This window comes from Mastomys coucha, unplaced genomic scaffold, assembly GCF_008632895.1.
Source record: "Mastomys coucha isolate ucsf_1 unplaced genomic scaffold, UCSF_Mcou_1 pScaffold21, whole genome shotgun sequence".
In the NCBI taxonomy this organism is placed as follows: Eukaryota; Metazoa; Chordata; class Mammalia; order Rodentia; family Muridae; genus Mastomys; species Mastomys coucha.
This window is the reverse complement of record NW_022196904.1, coordinates 88,965,137-88,988,738: the sequence shown is the minus strand read 5'-3', so window position 1 is coordinate 88,988,738 and position 23,602 is coordinate 88,965,137. Positions and strand designations below refer to the sequence as shown.

Here is a 23,602-nt window from a genome sequence, read left to right as displayed (position 1 = left end):
ATAAAACAACAATCAATTGAACAGTCTTATGTAGATGCTTGTCTACAGCAATACTGAAAATACATGTTCTTCCTCAATATAAATTTTAAATAACTCCAAACATATTAACTATATATTTTAAGATAATATATCATACTAGTATTTTTTTAAATGAACATAAATAGATAAAGTCTTTTTGTTTGTTTGCTTGTTTTGTTTTTAGTAGTGCTTTAAAACCTTGACTCTTACTGTGGTACAAACCCAAAATAAGAACAATTTTTAGACATTGGAGCTCATTATAATTAGGCTGTACTTCAATGTCCCTCACATCACGAAAGGATTTTACCTCCATTGTAGCTAAGCTAAGAGTTGACAGTTCTGCTGCGCCAAGGAATGAATTGTAGGCACGATTTTTGGATACAGATTTCCTGCTATGGTCAAAGCTATTTGACTTTAGAGATTGTCTTCATTCTCAGCCCACAGAGAACAGGTTACATTCATTTAAGAAGTGGTGTGTGTATTAAGATGGTCTGTGGGGAGCCACAGCTGCCACCCTATATAACACCTGGTCTCCGGCCAGAGCAGAGAGCATTGAGATAAACAAGCCTTAGTTGGAAAAGCTGTGTGCCTCTAGTTTGTGATGCAAGCTGGCATGATTTCCCGCAGCCTATTGTGCTTTGCCACGTAGCTGATGCTGATTGGGATCAGGGAAAGTATTTAACCCACAAGAGCTGGAGACTGGAGAGAGAGTAAGTATGTGGAGATAGGAGTAAGTATGTAGAATTAGGGCTGGTGATGGGTTAGAAGTAAGATGTAGATTTAGAAGAGTAAGTATGGGATAGGAGAGAAGATGTAGATATAGAAGTAAGATGTAAGGATAAATGTAAGATATAGTATTAGGAATAAGTATGTAACTAATAAGATGGATGTACGTAGAAATAAGTAAGATGTAACAAGCAAGATTACAAGGATCCTAATAAAACTGCATGGGGAAGAGCTCGTTGTTTGCCTCCTTACTTCCACTGGACGGGTAAGGTGGCCGACATAGGTCTATCCATGAAGTCATTCACCAACTGTTTCAGTGAACAATGGTTCTGCTTGGAGGGTGGCACAGACATTAGGTGAAGGTAAGAATCTGGTTCATTGGCTGTGATGATTTTGAAAAGCATTCATCTCAGAGAAAGAGTAACTTATAAAGTCCTCTTCTTTAAACTTGATGCAATAGTTACAAACATCAAGCAAAGCATTCAGTCTTACTCTTTGTTATTCTTTTACAAGCCACCTCCCAGATTAATTGTCTAAGTTTCTTTTAGCTGTATAAATAATTTTGAAATATGTAAGCTGTTCTGAAAACCGTAATATAGTGTAAAAACATGAAATAAACAATACTACTAATAGAGAGCCTGAGATAAGAGAAGCCTGATTTCAAGACCATTATGTTGTACACAGCAAGACACTACCATGTACAAACAAGCAGAAAGTATATATGGATTGTACAATATTGGGCCTATTTCTCCAATTACCAAATTAGAGAGACCACTGGATGACAGCCAATAAATTTCAAATTTGTCATATTTTTGGGTTTCAATAGATTAGGATATGTTGGTAATATTAATTTTCATATAAAGATATTAAGAAAAAGTAATTGTTACTGTTGTTTTTTTGTAAGAGGTAGAATTATGTTTGTGTGGGTTTGTTGAAAGATTACTTTCTTGCTTCTTCTAGGGTATAGTTTTGCTCCTTATGTTGGTGTTTTCCATCTATTATTCTTTGTAGGTTTGGATTTGTGGAAAGATCATGTGTAAATTTCATCTTGTCATAGAATATCTTGTCTTCTCCATCTATGGTAATTGAGAGTTTTGCTGGGTATAGTAGCCTGGGCTGGCATTTGTGTTCTCTTAGGGTCTGTATGACATCTGCCCAGGGTCTTCTGGTGAGAAGTCTGGTGTAATTCTGATAGGCCTGCCTTTATAGGTTACTTGACCTTTTTCCCTTACTGCTTTTAAAATTCTTTGTTTAATGCATTTGGTGTTTTGATTATTATGTGACAGGAGGAATTTCTTTTCTGGTCCAGTCTATTTGGAGTTCTGTAGGCTTCTTGTATGTTCGTGGGCATCTCTTTCTTTAGGTTAGGGAAGTTTTCTTCTATAATTTTGTTGAAGATATTTATTGGCCCTTTAAGTTTGGAGTCTTCACTCTCTTCTATACCTATTATCCTTAGGTTTGGTCTTCTCATTGCGTCCTGGATTTCCTGGATGTTTTGGGTTAAGAGTTTTTTGCTTTTTGCATTTTCTTTGACTGTTGTGTCAATGTTTTTAAGGGATTTTTATGTTTCCTCTTTAAGGGCTTCTAGTAGTTTACCTGTGTTCTCCTGTATTTCTTTGAGAGAGTTATTTATATCCTTCATAAAGTCCTGTATCATCATCATGAGAAGTGATTTTAGATCTGAATCTTGCTTTTCCAGTGTGATTGTGTGTCCAGGACTTGCTGTGGTGGGAGAATTGAGTTCTGATGATGCCACGTAACCTTGGTTTCTGTTGCTTATGTTCTTAAGCTTGCCTCCCACCATCTGGTTATCTTTAGTGCTACCCGCCTTGGCTAAATCTGACTGGGTCCTGTCCTTCCTGTGATCGTGGTTGTGTCAGAACTCCTCAGAGTCAAGTTGTCTCTGTGATTCTGGGATCCTGTGACCGTGGGCTGGTTAGAGCACCTGGGAGTGGAGCTTCCCCTGTTGTGGGACTGGCTGCAAAATTTGGACCCAAGGTCTGCTCATGGCACTGGCCAAGACAGACTGGAAGCAACCCGTGCCACTGGGCTGGCGGAGTTCCTGCGTGCCTGGGTCCTGCTGGTCCCAGTTGCTCCCAAGTTTTGGGACAGATGTTGTGTCGTCCTCACCTCTGATCCTCTGATCCTGGGTATGTTAGAGTACCTGGGAGTGGAGTTTCCTCTGGGTATTGTGGGACTGGCTGCAAAATTTGGACCCAAGGTCTACTCAGGGCACTGGCCAAGACAAACTGGAAGCAACCCGTGCCACTGGGCCAGTGCAGTTCTTGTGTTCCTGGGTCCCACTGGTTCCAGTGTGCAGTTGCTCCCGGTGTGCAGTTGGGACAGGTGTGTTCTCCTCACCTCTTTCTACCACATTCTTTCTCTCCTATCTTTTTTCTTGCCCATGCTCTGTGTAACAAAGCAAGACTTATAAGTAAAGTCACTAGAAATAGTTCCATAAAAACCTACTAATCAGGTTTGATTGTTAGATCTTTCATAGAGATCAGCTTTCAAAGACAGTCTAGGGTTAAATCAACCTCAGATCACTGCAGCAAAGAAGTGGCTGTGCTGCGTTGAGTAGAGCCGGCTGTCTCCACTGCCTTCTGGTTGTGAATGATATGAACATGCTTGGTTGGGTTAGGAAGGCTGTGGAATCACACTGATGGGTTTAAATCTTGGTTTGAGTCATGAGCCTTTGTCAGGTGAAGGAATCTTCCTGAAACCTCTGTTTATCCAACTGTGTTGTGGAGTAAGATCTTTCTCTTAGCTGTGACACCCTGACATGTAGTAAGTGATCAGTGTCTTTGAACCAACGTCATACTCTGATCTTGTTGTGATAAAGCCCTCGGCACCCTGAGTATTGTCAACTCTAGAAATTCCTTATTCCTCAATTGTAATTATGTAAAGTTAATGTGTTTCTTAAAGTTAAGTCTCTAACTGCAGAGTCCTTGGTTGTCATGAATTACTGCTTGTAAAATACCCTTTGGTAACCACAAGTTTCAAGGCAGATGGAGTGGAGAAGGCAGCATGCCAGCTAGAGCTTGCTGTCTTCATTAAGCCTGTTCCGTTTTCTCAGTCTTTGCAGGCTCTCCTGAGATGTATGAAGCAGACTTACCATCTCCACCTCCTGGATCTCCACCTCCTGATCCTATGCCAAAAACTGAGCCCCCTCCTGTCAAGGTAAACCCACCAGAGTGCTCCATCCTGTGTGCCTGTTCTCTCTCAGGGACCTATAGTCACCATGCTGAATTGTGTGTCACTTACTTTCTCTGTGCTTCACCAGTGCTTGTAGCTGGCTCTATCTCGTGCTGCTCCTCCTCAGCTTGGCCAGATGGGCGTGCCTGTCTTCTCACCTGAGGGCATAGCCTTAGGAAGGCTGCAGAGGTAGCTCACAGGTAGCTCTGGGCAGCTGGTCCCGTTTTTCTGTGACCATTACGATATGGCTGCTGTGCTACACAGCTGCAGTTGGAATCATGCAAAAGGAGGCCCTGCCTGCAGCAGGGCAAATTATGAAAGATAAAACAAAATTCAAATTTGTTCTTCAGGAAAAGGACTGGATGAGAAAAACCACACCACACAGCGCCATGCAGGTTTGAATGCTCTTTAGCTGTGATGTATCCTTACTATGTCTGTTAGTATGGATGGGAAACGTTGAGAAGAGACACTGATAAGCCTCCTTTTCTTTGTAACCACTCTGTTAAGACTTCTGTAAATCTCATGCTATTACGTCATAGCCAAAGAAATGGGATGAAAGAGATAGTGGAGGGAAAAGGAAAGGGGCAGTAGGGATATGCACTTCTGGCTAAACCAGCTGGGTATGCGTTCCAAGGCTGAGCATAGCAAGTGTCTTCTTCACAGGCACATACCCAGCCCTAAGAACATCTCTGCCCAAGCGCTCCTTACACAGCCTGCTGCATGCAGTGTCTGCTGTCCTTGTCTGTCTCTTCCACTAAAGTCCTTAACCTGTTTATCTTTTTAACCAAGAACACAGATCTTTCCTAAGCTTGCTGCTTTTCTTTCTGTAATTGGGAAGATGCCAATGCATACAGTAAGCATGGCAGTATAGCAGGGCTGTGTTAGAGTTCCTCTCTCTACCTTTTATCATAATGGTTTTTAGAGACTTAAAATCTTTTGTTATTTTTCTCTATAGCTTTACTGGCCAATTTAATATTATTACTCTCTGATCTTTTAGCGTTCAGGTGGAGAAAACAAAAGAAAACGAAAGCGTGTACTGAAATCTAAAACCTTTGTGGATGAAGAAGGCTGCATGGGTAAGACAGATAGATGTTTGGATCAGAGGCACTAGAATCCCCTCAGAGTAGTCTGTCCCACATGGGAATGCTCGTGGGACTTAGCCCATGCTGCTTCTGGTTCGTGGCCCACACTTATAGAGTACAAAGAACACTGCAGTGAAGTCAGAACACTGGGCTTTTGTGTGGGCCCTACACTATGAAATAAAGCCCTGAGTGTGTCGCATCGAAGCCACCTCTGCTGGAGATTTTCTTGATCTGTGGCATGGAAGAGAAATATCTATTTGCCTCCCGGTAGGGTCTTTGTGAAGATTCAGATGAGGTAGCAACACTGTCTCAAACATTGAAAAACATGCTTTTAAATACTGATTGTGTTAAGATTTCAGTAGTGGAAAGGAAGCTTCCTGCAGATGATTAGACCCTAGAGAGAGTCAAGTCTTTGGTGCCCTGTCTCATTCATCTTAGGATTTGATCTCCCTGCTTCCTGTGTGCTCCTCCTTGTGCCAGCTTAGGCTCTTTCCACAATTCAGTGGTTATTGGTGAGGCTTTTAGGATTCAGTACTTGAAGCCTATTGACATGCTCAGATTCCAACACCATGCTCTCCTGTCTGGAAGCAGTATGGGTTTAGGCTTGTAACCCTCTGGTCCGTTGGAGCAGGGATAGCCTTTTCTCCTTTCTTATGGCACTCACCACAAAGTGGATCTCTTAGAGAAGATTCTAATGCCTTATCTTTCTGTTGTTTTGGTTTGGTTTTTGAGACAGGGTTTCTCTTGTGTAGCCCTGGCTGTCCTGGAACTCACTCTGTAGACTAGGGTAGCCTTGAACTCAGACCCGTCTTCCTCTGCCTTCTAAGTGTTGGTATTAAAGGTGTGCACTACCACTACCAGGTTGCCCTGTCTTTTTTGGTTTTCCTTTTCTTGTTTAAATTTCTATCTTTAAAAGATTGATTGGCTCTGAAGGATCAGCTCTTCCTTGACAGGGTGCTCATTAAAGCTCATGGAGACATTGTGTTGGTTGCATTCCCTTTGCTGTTATCCCATCTCCTGTTCTGGCAGACTTGTCAATGTGACTGCCATCTGTAATCGGGGAGTAACACTCTCTGTATGTGCTGGTCCTCTCTTTGTGCCACTTTTCCTGAAAATCTGTGCATTCTGAACTTTGGTATGTGTTTATGGGGGAGTTTTGTTTTGTTTTGTTTGCTTTTAGTATTTTATATAATTAGTGCTTTAGCTATTGAGGTATGATTTTTTTAATTGAATTTAAAGGCAAAAACATTAGTGAGGTTTTTTTTTTTTCTCGTCCTTACTGTAAAAGAAGAAAGTAAAGTGTATCTTTATGAGAGTTTACTAGGACTCTGTGGTTAATTATTTATTGCTTTGTTTTGAGCCCTCACGTTTTGAGCAGGCATGGAACAAGTGGGAGCCTTTTTCCACACAAGACTGTTAACAGGCTCAGAGGCAGTGATGGGAACTACTCACCTGCACCTTTTTGTAAGGTTCTTAGTCCAAGTGCAACCTAATGACTCTTTGCTCTGGTTACCAGCAAAGGCTGCGTTTCCTTCACTCTGCTTCGACTGTGCAGATGGATCCACACAGGGGCTTGCCCTTATTTTGCAGATTTTGTTTTCCGGAGGGTTTATAGCAGGCATTGTGGTGTTGGACCCTGAACTAGGCTGGGATGAATTTCTGATCAAGGAATGGGTTTATAAGAGCAAAGAAACTGAATGGAATGTTGTCCACACAGCAGGCTTCTTGGAATGGCAGCCAAGGAACATAGAGGGGCTGTGCTTTGAAGTTCAAGTCTCCTTTGTCCTGCAGTTTAAAGGAGCTAAGCTGTGACTGTAGGAACACCCCTTTTAATTTAGATACACCAAGTGTACTGCTTGAGACATTTGGTTGGTATGGCCTGACTGGGTTTTAACTTTCCAAACAATGTGTCACACAAAATCAGCCATGAGACAGTCAGAGGTTTCACCAAGAAGTAATAAAATTATAAGTCAGTCCTGACATATGGTAGTGTAGCCCATGCTGCCATTTGACTAGAGAATATAACTTGTGAAGCAACAGGGTTACTCCCAACTCTGAAGCCATTTCTTTTCTCTGAACAGCTCTTCAGATCTTCCTGACATAAATAATAACAGCTCAGAATTTTGTCCTGTCAATTGAGTTGTAGTAGCATAGCGAATGTTGGGGATGGAGGATGTTCTGGGGAAAATGCTTGCTGGACTGTATATATTCAATGTCTCAGGTGTCTTTGAAAAAAGATTGACAGATTTCTCTAATTGGTGAAGCACCTGAAAGTCTTGCTAAAATTGGAATTCTTCTGCATTTTTCATGTCTTTTTCTTTTCCTTCCTTTGTAGGCATGTTCTCACCATATAACTTGGGCTGGTCCCATCAGGGTTCTCTTACTGGTCTCCAAGTGTACAGATGTCAGGTGCTTGCATCACACCTGACTGAGATGCTGCATTTCTAATTAGAGCACCAGAGAGTCCAAGTCCTCCCGTCTGAGTTACATTTTTAAAGCTTGTGACATCAAAGTGGGTTCTCAGTTCTTGAAAGTGAAGACAAATCCCAAGACCTCTGTGGGGAGATACTTGGTGGTTTGCAGCCCTGTTTTGTTAGGTGGTTGTAGGTGAAGGATGTGCTGCAGGGCAGTAGCTGCTCAGCCTCCAGCAGGGTATACTGTGAAGAGAGAACACTGGGAAGTCTTTGCCATATCTGCTGAGAGTGGGTGTACTCCCCATTTTAATGGAGATGGGGACATTGATTCATCAAGTGTCACCCAGACCATCAATGTTTGTGTCTGGGAATGTGTTTAAAAACAAGTTCTCAGGTTCCACCACAGACCTGCTGCTGAGTGTGGGACTTGGAGCTAGCATCCAGCAGTGTTCCCACGAGGTCCCCAGCTGACTCAGTGTGTGTTCACATTGGGACAGCCCAAGCTTTAGAACACAGATAGAATCCCTGGGCCTGGGCCTCTGGAACAGTTTAATCAGTATATTTTAATTAGACGGAATTATCAGTGATTAAGAATGTGAAACATCAGCTGGGCAGTGGTGGCGCACGACTAGCACTTGGGAGGCAGAGGCAGGTGGATTTCTGAGTTTGAGGCCAGCCTGGTCTACAGAGTGAGTTCCAGGACAACCAGGGCTACACAAAGAAACCCTGTCTCAAAAAAAAACAAACCAAAACAAAAAAAAGAATGTGAAACATCTCTGTTCTTTGATGGGGAAATTTCACCTTGGACTTTAATGCTTTGAGCACTTTTCTGTACATAGGCTACTTTCTTAGTGAAGAGATATTTCCCTTCACTGCTTCTGCATCACATGCTGCATCCAGAATGGCTGGGAAAGACTGAGTGCTGCTGCTTTAGTTCTCACCTCAGTGAGGTAGCTCTGTGTGTGGCCCGTGATGAAAAGTTTCTCCATCTGATCTGTGAGAACCACAGATGATTGGAACCACCGCTTCTGCCTGCACATAGTGGGGTTGAGTGTGACTAGCCTCTAGCATAGTTCCTTTCCAGGTTTCCTTTTGGAAGAGTTTGGGGAGTTTTAGTTTTTTACGTGTATACTGCATGCATGTGTGTATATCACATGTGTGCCTGGTGCCTAAGGACGTTTGACCCCCTGGAGTTGGCATTTCAGGCAGTTGTGAACTTTAATGTGTTCTGGGAACTGAGCTCTGGTCCTCTGCAGGAATAGCAAGTGTTCTTGGCAGCATCTCTGCAGGCCCTTTTTAATGGCAGAGGAAAAGCCTTCGGCTGCTAGAGAATGAGAAAGCTGGTAACATTGCTTCTTATTTTATCGTTGTCTGTCCTTTAAAACTTTCAAATGTATCATCTAGAATGGTTTGTTTGGGGCAGTTTTCATCATGGTGTAGGCAGTAGTAAATGTTGAGTTCATTAGTAGTCATTGGGTTTCAAAAACCGAGCAGTTGAGTAAAAAACTATGGCTTCGGATTGGGACAGGTTGATACCAGGGTAGAGTGAGCTACAACTGTGCATGGTGGGAGAGTACTTAGGCAGAATTAAAAGTGCGTAAGTGTATGGGTCATGGAAATAGGACTCAGGAAGCTAAGACAGCGTGGAGTTTAGAGGTAGGTGTTTGCGAAACCGTTCATATACAGGTCTCTGGAAGTTAGCTAGTGTAGACTGGGACCCAAAAAACAGATGTGGGCAATTATATGATAAAGGCCCATCTAATGACATGGGACCCTGAAGGAGTGGGGGTTTTCAGCCCCACCTAGAGGCCATGTGACTGTAGGATATTTTCTGGCTGAGTCTAGATATACTTTTCCAGTAAGAAAAAGATGCAGGACAACTTACCTTTTGGTAAATGATTCAAGCCAGCCACGTCCTTCTTTTTTCCTATTCCAGTGACTGAGAAAGTCTACGAGAGTGAGTCCTGCACAGACAGTGAGGAGGAGATTAAGATGAAGACGGCCTCAGCACACAGACCCCCTGCTGCCCCTGTGAAAAGGGAGCCCAGAGAAGAACGGAAGGGCCCCAAGAAAGGGGCTGCTGCTCTGGGCAAAGCCAACAGACAAGTGTCCATTACTGGCTTCTTCCAGAAAAAGTAAATGCTGTCCCTGGAAAGACTCGGGGTGGTCAAGGGAGAAGACCAGGAAGTATAGACTGTCACTTACTGTGTAAGTTTGTAGCACCTTGCCTCGCCTGGATCAAATGCTGCTCTGCCATCACGGACGTGTGCACCACTTCTGTTTTATTCACCCAAAAAGAAGTCACCCGGAAGCAGGAGGCAAAAGAATATTTTAAAAGCTGTTACATTGTAATAAGTTTATAAAGCACAATCTTTGACCTGGACCTAGGAGAATTCATTCAAGAATTACCTGCTGGGCCCACTGGCCCTGTGCCATGTTCCTCTCCAGGTCCTTTGTATTCTGTGAACTTGTGACAGTGTGTTTATTTTATGAATTCTACTGGATGTGTTCACCACTTCTCCACTTTCCTGTCCATGCTACCATACTTCTGTCTGCTGACCCTACAAATCTGTTTTCTTTTAAGTCTTGGTTAGATGAGAAGCTAAAATCAAAAGCTTCTATAATTCCCTATCTCCATAGATATGGTGAGTGACGCTCGGCTCCAGGCTAGGCCAGTGTGTATTGTCTAGTCCTTTCATCACGAAAGCTCCCTCACACTTCCCTCACACTCACTGCAATGTGCTAATGTACCCAACCTCACCAGAAATGACCTAGAGTTGCATTGTGGGCAATGGCAGAGCTGTCATGTTGACAACACAGGGTATACATACTCTCATGTGCTGTTTCCTACTTCCATATTTCCCATACTTAATACCTAGAGAGTGGAACCTGTAAAGTGAGGTGAAAGATTAAAATAAGAATGCTTTCTATGCACCAGATAATTTCTCTCTTTCAAGGAAATAGAGTCCAGAAATGTCAGTTTCGCGTCACGGGAAGGAAGGGAGAACTTAGCACACATTTCTACACAGATGTTGCTCCTCTGTTTTGTCAAGTTCTTAATTTGCCCTGCAGTACAGGCTCCCCAGGAGGGGTTGGGGGGCTGACTGGTTCTATGTACTTTTGTCAGTTCTGATAACTTTCAGTCAGCTTCTATTCTGGCTGGACAGGCAGTGAGCCCTGTCCATGTTGTGTAGCAGTGGCTTTGCACTGAGCTGTAGGCAAGGGAACGCAGACTCCACTCCTAGTGTGATGCACCCAGGGGAGATGAAGGGTGTCTGCCCCAACTGAGGGCGGGCCTGTGTCATAAGATGTAGTCAGTTGCCTACTGTTGAAGGTTGGGGTTGGGGCTGGCCTTGGGATTTACACAGCTGCTTTAGCAACCAAGCATGGGCTTGCTGGAGACCAGCAGCTTGGGAGATGAGTCCCCGAGGGACTAACATGGAGAACTTAAGGGCAGATGCTTTGTCCATCAAGCTGAGTAAAGGCTGGTGTACTCCAAAGCCTTTTTTTGTTTTTAAGGTGGAAAAGAGTAGAATGCCAGACTTACGCTTACAAGAAACCTCTGGAGAAGAATCCCCTATTTCAAGTGGCTATTTTTGTCATTGCCTCTAGTCATTTTTTAAATGGGAATGGAAAAGTACAAGGCAACCATCCAGTCTTTAAAAAATCTGATTATGGTGGGATTTCTAATAAAACCAAATTTGAATTGAAGCTTTGGTCAAGTTGGAGTTGTATCTTTCAAGGGAGAAGGCAAGTCTCTGATTTCTGTACCAGCATGCCACCCGGGTTCTGAGCTGCCTGCAAAGCTAAGCTTTTCTCTCCAGTCTGCAGCACTCAACCAGATTACCCATGAGTTAAATAAATTCAAGAAGCTGTTTTGAAACAGAGCTTCAAACTGAACGTCTGATGGGTCTGTTACTTGACAGCCCGGCTGCAGGAGTACAATTATCCAAATGCTGACCAGGAACAGGCTGGTTTTCAGTTTATGTTGTTAAAAAGCACATACCCATGGTCTGAAGTGGACAAGTTATTTGCTATCTTCATCTGTTCAGTCCTCTGGGGAATCTTAGCTTTAGCCAACCTTACTTTTCAGTTTATTAGGAGGAAAATGTAGTCCTGATCTTGCTTTCTGTATTGGTTTGGCTTCATCCCTTGCTGGCTGGGTGATGTTGGGCAAATTTTTCTCTCAGGATCCGTAACAAAGTCAAAACTAAACTGAGCCACTTGGTGTGGAGTCAAACTAGTATCTGTAGCCTGAATGTGGTACACAGTAGCAGGCACTGGGTGCTGCTTCTCTCCCAGTGGTGGATGCAGGCAGCTACCAGCTCCTTGAAATGCTACCTAGCACATGACCCAAATGGTGTCTTCTCAGAGGCTTCCTGGCTTTACACTAATCACAAGGGGAAGATGGTCATTCTGTCTTTATGACTGGCTGTAAACAGTAGAATTGTCTCTTTATTGAAAAAAGTGCTTATAGATAGCAGTATTTACTATTCATTAAAACATTGTGTCTAACAGATGCCAGGCATCTGACCAGGACACAGGAGGATACAATAGAAACTAGAATGTGTTTCTTCAGGATCCCGTGAACATGAGTCGATAAACTGGAATTGCAGGGCAGTGAGTGCAGTGGTAGATAAGTCAGATCTTTCAGCTCTTTTAAGAAGGTAGGTCTCAAAGTAGCTGGGAGGAGAGAACCACACAGTCCTTTGAAGGACACAGGATTTTACCAACAAGGAATGAGGAGTATGGGGCTGGAGGGATGGCTCAACGTTTAAGAGCACTGACTGCTCTTCCAGAGGTCCTGAGTTCAAATCCCAGCAACCACATGGTGTCTCACAACCCATCTGTAATGAGATCTGATGCCCTCTTCTGGTGTGTCTGAAGACAGCTACAGTGTACTCATATATAATAAATAAATCTTAAAATAATAATAATGAGGAGTATGTCCCAGGCAAAGAGCATGGCTTTGGGTGTGAAGGGATAGGTTATAGAACTAAAGTTTGTTTCTTACGTGTATGAGTGTTTTGCGTACGGGGCTGTGTGTGTGTGTGTGTGTGTGTTTTCCTGGTGCTCTGGAGGTCAGAAGAGGCGCCTCAGCCATTGTTGGGGTGCTGGAAATGGAACCCTAGCAGCAAGTGCTCTTAACCACTGAGCCATATCTCCAGCTCCCAGATTGTAGAATTTTAAAATGGGGAAATACATTGAACTGTGAAGTTGAGGTATTGCTAAGTAGTTTAGAATTTGCCCATAGATAATGGAGACCAACTGAAAAATGTCAAGAGGGTTTTTTTGTTCAATTCCATTAGAAGTCAGTTCTCTGTGATGAGTGACAGCTGGCATGCCCCGTGCTCCTGTATACTGTGGAGAGCACATCTGTCACTAAGTGCACACTGCATCTGAAGTCTAGTAGCGGGAAATTGCTAGAGACTGTCAAAACTAACGCTGCTTCATTCCTGTGGCTGCCGTAAACAGTGCATTGTTCCCCAGATTACTCCAGCTTGCATTTCTGCAGCAGAATCGGTTTTTAAGAAGTGATTTCAAGAGCTCATAGTTCCTGACACCCTTAATGATAGGGACCTCTACTTAGATTGGGCCAAAGGGAGTGGGATGGGGGCAGGACAGGCTCTTCTTGCTTTGCTCCTTTAAGAAGATGGTGCTTGGTGTACAGAGAGCAGAAGAGAAGAAAGCCTTATAAGGAAATGAATCGTTTCTTGAGGACAGGGTAGAACTAGAGTCTTATAACGGATCTGCCAGAAATGCACTCAGTGTCAAGATTCGTTTTAGTAAACTTGTCTCTCCTTTCATTGGTCCTGGGATCTCAGAATGCTGTGTAATGCAGCTTTTACCACCATGAAACCTTCAGGGGCTGCCTCGTTTTGTTGGTAGAAGGGAGCGTTGCTCTCTGAGTTATTACCCAGCGGCTCTGTAAATTAGCCCATGCTGTCACCGTGCCCTCTCTGAAGGGCACACTGTACCCAAATAACTGCATTTAGGATTGGCTCTTGCCACTCCCTGCTGCATGACACTTCTCCCCTCTTGTGTTTCTGTCCAGTATTTTTGTGTGTGTTCTTAAGTGTGGGCCACCCACAGATGACCACCCAGGCTCCTTAGCGAGAAGCTTGGTAAGGCTTCTGGTCTAATTTTCCATTGGATCAGAACCCACCGTAACTCCAGAATTGCCCTTCCATTTCAAGCCTAAGTTGCCACACTCCCCTCCTTTATTTTTCTCCCTCCTCTTGCCAGACTCCTCATTCCTTGAGGCCTCCCCTTGGCTCTCACCACCTTCTTTTTTAAGGCTCAGACTTCTCTGTGGCTAGCCCTTCTTCAGCTTTCTCTTTGCTCTCTTGGGCTTTCTCAAGGTTCTTCTTCCATGTGGCTTGCCTTTTCCTGGACTGTGCTTGAAGGATAGAAAAACCACCTTGTCTAATGTCTGCTTTGGTTCTTTCGAATGCAAAGCCCCAAGCTGTTGAATGATCGTCCCCTTGGTCCCAGACAAGAGCCTAGCATTTGTAAGAACCTATAAGTTACTGTTTTGGAGACAAGTCACATACGCCCTAACTAGTTTATAACAACAATGTTCAACAGTGACAATGCTTACATGAGTGTTAGGAAACCACTGGGGAAGGGTTACCATTGCATGGGTTCTCTCAGCTGTTGGAACTTCTTTCACCATTTATATACTGTGGTCCATGTAAGGAAAGTATGAGTGGGGGTCTTTATCCTAGTTCCTGTCCGCTCTGAGACTGGAGAGTTGCAGATAAGTTTTGAGCAGATAACTAGGAATATTTTGAGTCAGTTTGTACAGTGTTTCTCTGTAGGTTCAACTTGATTATATAAAGTTCCAACAGTTTTGACACACTGGATAGCCCGGTTCTCTGATGGGAAGCATAAGCTTGGAGCAGAAGGGCCTCTGTTCAGCATTGACCATAGGCCAGGTTCTGCCCCCTGATTTCAGCTTCTTCACTTAAAATGCACAGCCACCTACCTTACTGCAAACCATTAGTAAGATAATATGTGGTCAGTACCACATATATATGAAACTACATATATACATGAAACTAGTTTGATACATGAAACTAGGAGAAAAGAGCTCATTTTGAGCACCTTCTATGTGCCAAGCACTGTCGTATGCATTTTATATATATTAACTAACTCTTGCTCCTAATAACCCTGAGATGAGTACTTTTTAAGACACTGTCTCCTGTATCCCAGGCTGGCCTCAAACTCACTGCAGCCAGTGATGCCCTTAAACTCCTGATCCACTCCACCTCCTGAGTGATGGGACTATGGTTATAGATCATCACACCCAGTTTGTGTGGTACTGGGATGGATTCCAGGGCTTTGTACATAGTAGGCATACACTCTACTGAACTATGTCTCTAGTCTGTTGACACTTTTGTTCCCGCTTTGCATGAGGAAACAGGTAGTTTGCAGATCACAGAATTAGGAAGTAGTGAAGGCAAGAGTCCATCATTACAGTTGGACTCCATTGCTCAGTCTTATCCCTCCATGTGCTATAACATATTGGCTACATGTTAGTTTATCATTCTATACTGTCCAATGATGACTGGCGCTCATTTTTTTTGTATGTTTGTATGGGTGTTTTGCTTGTATGTGTATCTGCACCATGTGTGTGCCTAGTGTCTGTAGAGATCAGAAGAGGGCATCAGATCCCCAGGAACTGGAGTTACAGGTGGTTGTGGAGGGATTGGGAATTGAACCTGGTCCTCCGAAAGAGCAGCTTTAACTGCTGAGCCAACTTGTCAGCTCAAGTGGAGATGTTCGTTTTTATAAGTGAAAACCATGCTGGCTTGTTCAGATCCCATACGTTCTATTTGAAGCCTTTCTCAATGTTTACCAGCCGCTCATCTTAGTCTTCTCTGCAGCCTCCCTGCCAAGTGCTCTTGAGGCTATAAACAACCCATTATGTTTTGTATACCATGCTTACTAACTTACAAGTTAGATAAGCAGACTAATAAATGTTAGGAAGAATTTTTAAAAGAATTTAGAAGTTTAGACAAAAATAAAGTTTTCCAGTCATTTTGGATCACCAGGAAACCCTGTACATTAAGCTCTTGGAGGAATCCATCTACTTGGTTTCAGTTGAAATCAAGAATACTGTTTGCCTTGAGAAGTTCATCCAATTCTTGGCCTTGCTGTTGACACAACCTTCGTAAGAATAATGAAGGCCATTGGACATTTTTGCCCTAAGTAAGCCAAGCTGCAGACTCACAGTAGAAAGTGGCCCAGGGACACTTGTTGCCCATTTTTGCAATAGGTGAGGCCAAAGCCAACATCTCTATTTAGTGGATCAGGACCTCGGGACTGGTGCTCAGTGGGTAGAGCATTTGTCATGCAAGTGTGAGGACCTGTTTAGATTCCCAACTTCCAAGTAAAAGCCAAGTGGGCATGTTGGCTTGCCTGTAATCCTAGCACCTGGAGGTAGAGACTGGGGCTGGACTAGCTAGCCGAACTAGCCTAGAGCCCCACCTCCGTAAAGTAGAAGATAATGGCAGGAGACACTGACCTCTGACCTCAGGCGCTGACCTTTGACCTCAGGCTTCCACATGCATAAGCGCCTACCTGTCCACACACGCAAAACAACAAAACCCATGACTTGGGCACTTCCTTCAGCTTAAAAGATATATGAAGATGGTACAAACAGCGAGACACCAACAGTGCTGTTCTGCTCTGTCTGGATGGGATGCTCAGAAAGCAAATAAACTATCAGACCAGAATCTCCGATTGTGATGTTTCCCTTGTTCCTCTTAGGTGGGGCCCACACTCACCCATGTGTTACTTAACAAGAGGCAGAATCCACATACCAGTCAATTGGTGACCTCTTGGTTCAGTGGAGGTTGATCAAGGAAGACACCTGGATTCCTAGGGCCTCCACATGTGTGCTCTCAAATGTTTGCTTGCACCTGCATACAAACATGCCTACACATGCCCACACAACACACACTCTGAGTTTAAAGAGATTGCAAGAAAGTAGAAAAGGTGGGACATTTATTTTTAATAACAAAATTTAAATGAACAGATAGAAGAAGCAGAATCTTTGCATGTCTGTGCTTATGGATACTGACTCCACATAAGGATCAAAACAAATAACTTTAAGATTGTTGATTGTGGGTGAGAGATGGTGGTTGAGTACCCTGATCCTTTGGTTCATAATGGCCCAAATCTATCTTCCTACCTGGAAAACTGCACCAGTCAGCTGGAGAAGAAGGCCTTTTCTTTGGCTGATATTCTGGCTAGCCTGGAAGAAGGGCCAAAGGTGGACCCTGGGCTTTCTGACTTGAAGCCTGAACTTTTTCTGACTTGTCTGCTTGAGGGATTAAGGGGAGATAAACACAGGAGGAAGCACTAACGTTGACATCTTGAGTGGATCGTAGTTTGCACAGCTCAGGAGAAGGAGGAACGGGAACATGAAGGAGCACGGTGCTTTGCTTTGTCAGTGGCTTAGTGAACACCAAGTAATCAGGGTCTTTGCTGAATAGTTTAGACTTTGCACTATGCAAAGAATTTTAATGTGTTGGATTTGTACAATAGAAAAATCATCCTTAATGGCTTAAAGAGAGCTATGAGCTATAATGTGAAGCCAGAGCCAAGCTGCAACTGCATCTTGAGAGGACAAGCAGAGAAAAAGAATTTGAAGTTGGATCTTGTTCCATTCTTAACAGATGACTGCCTTGATCCCGCTGGAAACCCGGGACAGGAGAGTGTTAGGGGTGACTTCAGCGTGGGGTGATTAGTCTTTGTTGGGTCACCTCCTGTTTGGAAATCCTTTGGCTCTTGCCTGAGCCATGGTCCTGGTTAAAGCATGGAGATAGGATTGGTTCCACAGCGCCTCTCAGGACTCATGGAGTCCCTTCTCTGACGCACATGCACACACTCTGATTTAGACCTGGGATGACAGCAGCTCTCTGGAATCCTTTGGGCCAAACTGACCCATACTCTGAGACTGGTCAACTAAGCCCAGCCCAAGCCATGTTTACCATGTACCTACTGGATGGCCAGGTGTTTCTGTACCCTTGATAACAAAGTGTGGTCAGCTCAGTTTTATGAATTAAGAAATCCAGAGGCTGCCCAGCTAGGCATCCACTGAAGTCATCGGACTTGGGACATATGATACAATGTTTCTCAAGCAATAAGGGCTGTCTTTTGCCATGACCCTCAAAGTTCACTCCTAAAACATGGGGAATGGGTATAATTCCCATACCCTAACTTGGCATGTAGCCGAGTTTATAGTATGAATTATATAGGTTTCCAGCCTCCACACCTTAGAAGCAGCAGAGCACCTAGAGATGGACACTGTATTGTTTTATATATATATATATATACTTGGCCTTCAGAGTTACGTTGATTGGATGGAGCTCAGTGTCCATTTACCATCAATGTGAATTGTTTTAAAATAGGGTCTCATGCCGGGCGTGGTGGCGCACGCCTTTAATCCCAGCACTTGGGAGGCAGAGGCAGGTGGATTTCTGAGTTCGAGGCCAGCCTGGTCTACAGAGTGAGCTCCAGGACAGCCAGGGCTATACAGAGAAACCCTGTCTCGAAAAACCAAAAAAAAAAAAAAAAAAAAAAAAAAAAAAAAAAAAAAAAAAAATAGGGTCTCATGTATCCCAGACTACTCACTAAGTAGTCAAGGGTGACCTTGAACTTAGAACCTCCTGCTTCTACATCCCAAGTGCTATGAATGTGCCTGCCTCTGTCAATTTATGTGGTGCTGGGGACTGAACCCAGGCCTTCGTGCATGCTGCACACTACAGTCAGAGCCACATTCCCAACCCACTGTGGCCTCAGAGACAGGTTTTTCTTTCCCCTTTTACTATTTAACTTTAAAAACATTGTTATTTTTTTACTTACTCACTTTACATCCTATTTACTGCCTCCTGCTCCTAGTCACCTCCTCCCCCTCCCCTTCTATTCTGAGAGGGTGGGGCCCCCTGGGTATCTCTCCCCCCAACCCCCATCAAGTCTCTGTGTGCTAGGTGCATCCTCTCCCACTGAGGGCAGACAAGGCAGCCCAGCTAGAAGAACATATCCCACATACAGGCGACAGCTTTTGGGATAGTCCCCATTCATGTTGTTCAAGACCCATGTGAAGACCAAGCTGCACATCTGCTACTGTGTGCGGGAGGCCTAGGTCCAGACTGTAGATGCTCTTTGGTTCATGGTTCAGTCTTTGAGAGCCCGTAAGGATCAAGGTTAGTTTCTGAGTCTTCAGTGCTCATCTAATTTGCTAAGTGAAGAGCTCCCTAAAGTTTCTGTGAGGCCTGGAGATAATAAATGTTCCCAGTGGTTGGTCAACAAGCACTATTATTTCTAGAGCAATGTTTTGGCCTTAATCTTACCATTGAAAGAAAAAATGAGTTGTCATACTTCATTAATTTTTTTTCCAATTCTGTCTTATTCAAGCATCCACTTTATGTTACAAAGTAACATATCAGCCTCAAAACTGACAACAAAATGAGGAATGAGTGCTGGTGGGCCAGTGTTTGAGTGGGTATCCTTGGGAGAGTGCCCAGTTGTTGATCCACTGGTTCCCTCTGATCCACCGGCACCCCTGCCTTCTAGGTTGGCCATGTGCCATTCTGTGTGTGAATAGAAAACACTTGCTTCAGCCACAGCCCTACCTGGACAGTACATAGAGAAGCCGGCAGTCTCAGTACACATTCTGTTTCCCTAAGTGGGACATCAGAGGATGCCATGATTAACAAAGAAATAAACAGATCCCCAGCGGTGGTGAGGCCTCCCCAGTGATGCCTGGGGTGCTCAGGCAGTGGTCACGCCTGCAGCTCAAGTCCATCTGTTTTCTCTGGTGGCTCCTGAGTACTGTCCCCTTGTGGTTTGCCTCATTCTCCAGATCAGCCAACTCCTGCCCTCCTCAGTCCACTGGTTCAATAGCCGTCTTATTCCAACACACTCCTCCTCTCTTTGGGCACCAGATGTGAAGTTTCAAAGCAGCAGAAGCCAGTCTGGCCAGCTCCTGGACACCTGCTTCAGTGGGCAAGCCAGTCAGCTGCTGCTTCTGATGGTGTTGGCCCTCTTTCAGGACAGCATGGGGTGTAAACTCCACCAAGTGCACACAGGCAGCTGAGGGAGCCTCGTAAATTAGGGCTTTGTTTGTTTACTTCAGGCAGACATAGTGGTGTAGTGAGAAAAGCCCGGCCCTCAAACGCCAAAAGCAAGGGTTTGAAGGCTGACTGGTTAGGATTCTTTTTCTTTTTAGGGGTAGATGGGGATCTAAGACACACAGTCTTCACAGGGCTTATCACTAGCAGCTGGTGGGGTATTGGCTTATGGGCAGTCCCCACCACAATATAACTTTTCCAGGAAGTCAGAAACTGTCCTGTCCATCATTCTATTGCCAAAGCTGGGACAGTGCTTGGAGCACAGCAGAACGAATGATTGGATAGATGAATGAATGAATGAATGAATGAATGAGTTCCAAAACTGCTTCTTTGATTTATTGGCTTGTGATTCCAGGTAAGTCATTTATCTTCTTTGGGTTCAGTCTTGTCAACTCTAAAATGAAGGCTCTGGGTCTCTTAAGATTTCAAGAATTTACTCAAAAGGAGCTGGCGATGTGGCTCATTTGGTAGAGTACTTCCCTAGTACTCACGAAGCCCCAGGTTCAGTCCCCAGCCCCAAATAAAATGGCACTTTGGAACATTCCTGTAATTCTGGGACCTGTGAGGTGGATCAGAAGTTTAAAGTCATCCTCAGCTACACAGCAAGTTCAAGAGCAGGCACATAGGCAACATGAGACCCTATCTCAAAGAAAAGGAATATCAAGAAATTGCCCTGTGTCTCTGTGCTGAGCATTCTGGCAAGCCTTGAAAACAGTTTATGACAAAACCAGAATCAGAACTTGCCCAGATGAAGTTTTGAGAAAAGCAACCAAATATGTACAGTCATAAAGAAATATTAATTGGGGAGGTGGTTCAGTTATTACACTGCTTTCTGCACAAGTGTGAGGGGGTGAACCTGCTTCTTCTTTCTATCCTTCAAGTAGCTACGTACTGGGCCTAAAAGCCTTCTACTAGGAAAATTGAATGTCTCATAAACAAATGTGGGCATCAGATTCTTCCTTAGCACAGTGTTCATGTTTTGAGAAGCCACAAACAAATCCTGGAAGCATTCTGAATCATTCTTAGACCTACTTGCCACAGGCTCCTTTGGACGATAGATGTTTAAAACACTTAGCATCTGTATAAGGGTTTTACCTGCTCACGTGTCAGTATACCATGTGTGTGCCTGGTGCCTAAAGAGGCCACCAGAGGGCCTCAAATCCCCTGAGACTGGAGTTACAGATAGCCATGAGCCACTGTCTGTGTACAGGCAATCGAACCTGGGTCCTCTGGAAGAGCAACAAGTGCTCTGCCCTTAACCTTTGAGCCATCTTCCAACCCCTACAGGAAGGGTAGGCACTTAAAGAAACTCTAAAGATATCTTTTATATAGCATTCCCAAAGATTATATCAAGTTTATGCTCATTATAGGGACATGAGTGTAGCATGGAGTTTAGCTACACCGTTTTGTGTTCCTGGAAGGTCACGTGTTTCTAGCCACTCACTCAGGAACCCTTCAGATTCATGAGTGGAAGATATAAACACATGCCAACTAATTTTAAAATGCCTTGGCTACCTCAAAGGCTGGGCACTCCTAAACCTTCCTCTGCTACCCCAGGCCAAGCCCCCATTCCTTATGACGGAGCATCTGTCTTCAGTTTTTTGGCCAAGAACCATCCTACAGACTTTGAAATGGAGCAAGAACTATAAAGGACTAGTTTATTCTGTCTTGGCAGAGCTAAACTGTTAACTCTTCCACATTGTGTGTCCTTTCCTGGAAAGTATTTTTTGTCTGTAGATGGATAGGGCAATTTTCACCCTGAATCTACTTTGCCATGATAAGCAACTTTGCCTGGAGATAGAGATTCTCAATTCTTCTTTGAAGGAGAACGGGGAAGCTGTCAGGAACAGACATGTCTCTTTGTCAAATGATTCTTCATAATGAAACAACATTAAATGTCTTATCTTGTGGATTTCTGTTGTTTTTGAGTACTATCCGTCTATGGAAAGTATATTTGAACTGTTAAGCCTTAGCTACTCTTAGTCATTTCTATTTGAGTAAATCGAAAGCACTTTATTATAATTAAATTAGAATCTAAACATAACCATGAGTTTACTACCTGGCCCTTAACTTGTATTACTTAATCAGCTTAAACAGTTTGTAATAGCAGCTATTAGAAGGACTGGGTCAAACCCTTGTGTTCTTAATTGAGTTGTATAGGCACAATGCCTATCTAAGAGTAACAATATTAATTTCAAATTTTGTATCAGTATACAAATTAATACCAAAGAAAACCTTAATTCTCTATCAATAACACATAAATTCTGTACTAGTGTAAGAAATTATAACTTCAATTTTATATCAATTACGAAGACTTCTATCAATGTAAGATCATGGCTAAACAATATTTTGCTCAAGAGTAAATTTAGTAATCTATCCCATCTATTTCCTCCCTGTTCAAAATTATGACCATTTCCAAATTATCCCATAAAATGACAACCTATCTATAATTTGTAAAATAATCATAACCAGACACCCACACCCAAGGAATCAGGCTGACAACTCTCCATTTATTCTTCCTGTTGAATAGAGGTAATGAGAAATTTCTTTAAAGGGGTGGGGAAGGGTAGGAAAATTAGGAAAATTGGTTAGATTTAAGAAAGCCAGCTTTAGCATCTGTTATCTAGTCTCTGCATGCTTAGAAGGCTCAGGGCTTGACTAAAGTTCTGAATGGATATGTCTGAAAGGTTGGATGAGGCAAGATCATCTGGAATCAGCAGCAATTCCTGAAGCTGCTCTGGAAGCAAGTCTCTGCAAACAGCCTCAGGAAGCAGGGGCTGGAACAGCAGGTCAGTTCAGCATGTCTGAGGATGGATCTTGTCAAAGCTGTACATTCTGAAATATGTGAATCTCACGGCCAAAACTTTAGTACCATTAAGAGATTCGTATGGGTTGTGCAGGGTGCACAGATCAGTTAAGGATGAAAATGTGTTCCTTGTTTGAGACTATGAAAGACAATTGTCTTTTTTGGCAGGCGGGTGGGGGTTGAGACAGGGTTTCTCTGTGTAGCCCTGGTTGTCCTGGAACTCACTCTGTAGACCAGGCTGGCCTCAAACTCAGAAATCCGCCTGCCTCTGTCTCCCAAGTGCTGAGATTAAAGGCATGCACCACCACTGCCCGGCGACAACTGTATTTTTTTTTTTTGAGTTAATTTTATCAATAACTGATTGTGATAATTTTTTTATTTATGTCATATGAAGAAGGGCACAAAGAATCTTAAGGATTCTATAACCAACAAGACTTATTGTCTAATTTCAGCTGAAATTTTGACTAGAGACGTTTTTATGTGTAAGTCTGCTATTGGGCTATTCCCATGTCAAGGAATCAGCAGCTCAAGTTACCTGTCCTGTTTGATTTTCTAGAATTTTTGAGATTTTTTTATTTTATTTTATTTTTTATTTTTTTACACGCCATATTACCCATCCCCCCATCCACCCTCCGACTGCTCCACGTCCCACACCTCCTCCCCACCCCATCTCCATGTGGATGCCCCCACTCCCCACACCACCTGACCTCTAATCTCCCTGGGGCATCCAATCTCTTGAGGGTTCACTCTGGAAGGGGTCCAAAACCTTTTGTCCTTTCCTATCAACACAGATATAGAGCCTCTCTCCCAAAATAGCATGTCATTGGTTCAGTAACCAGAAATCATTAAAAGTATAGCTCACCTTCTCTCTCAGAGGAATTTTAATATGACCATCAATCTCATAACCATATGCATTTTGATAATTAAAACAATTCAAAGCAATTAAAGCAATTTAAACAAATGTTAACCACTGAAATAGTGCTTCTTTACCACCTTTTGCTTTTCGACCTATAATTTAAGGATCAAAACCTTCAGTGTTTATACATCTCTGTATTTATTTTTCATTAAATCCACTTTTACTTATTGTACAGGCCTATTTATAAGTTCTATTTTTGTTGTATTAGGCTAGGCAATCCCAGAAACCCCAAGTTGACCCATTTGAGAATTTGTCTTGCAAGACTTTTAATTTTCTTTAAAGTATTTTTTTATTTACTCTCC

The 23,602-nt window shown here is 43.3% G+C and overlaps 1 protein-coding gene across 4 annotated transcripts in view; it reads left to right on the top strand.

Annotated features, from left to right (window-relative positions):
• Window positions 1-11,146, top strand: part of Pold3 (DNA polymerase delta 3, accessory subunit) — a 43,913-nt gene extending 32,767 nt beyond the window's left edge. For 3 of the 4 annotated variants that reach the window (XM_031387519.1, XM_031387515.1, XM_031387518.1), the window contains 3 exons: window positions 3,821-3,924; window positions 4,937-5,015; window positions 9,372-11,146. In XM_031387519.1, the coding sequence (XP_031243379.1) occupies window positions 3,821-3,924; window positions 4,937-5,015; window positions 9,372-9,574 (386 nt within the window). In that variant the 3' untranslated portion in view covers window positions 9,575-11,146. Of the gene's footprint in view, window positions 1-3,820; window positions 3,925-4,289; window positions 4,356-4,936; window positions 5,016-9,371 lie in introns of those variants that run through there. The other variant, XM_031387517.1, reaches the window with a different exon arrangement.
• The last annotated feature ends 12,456 nt before the right edge of the window (window positions 11,147-23,602 follow it).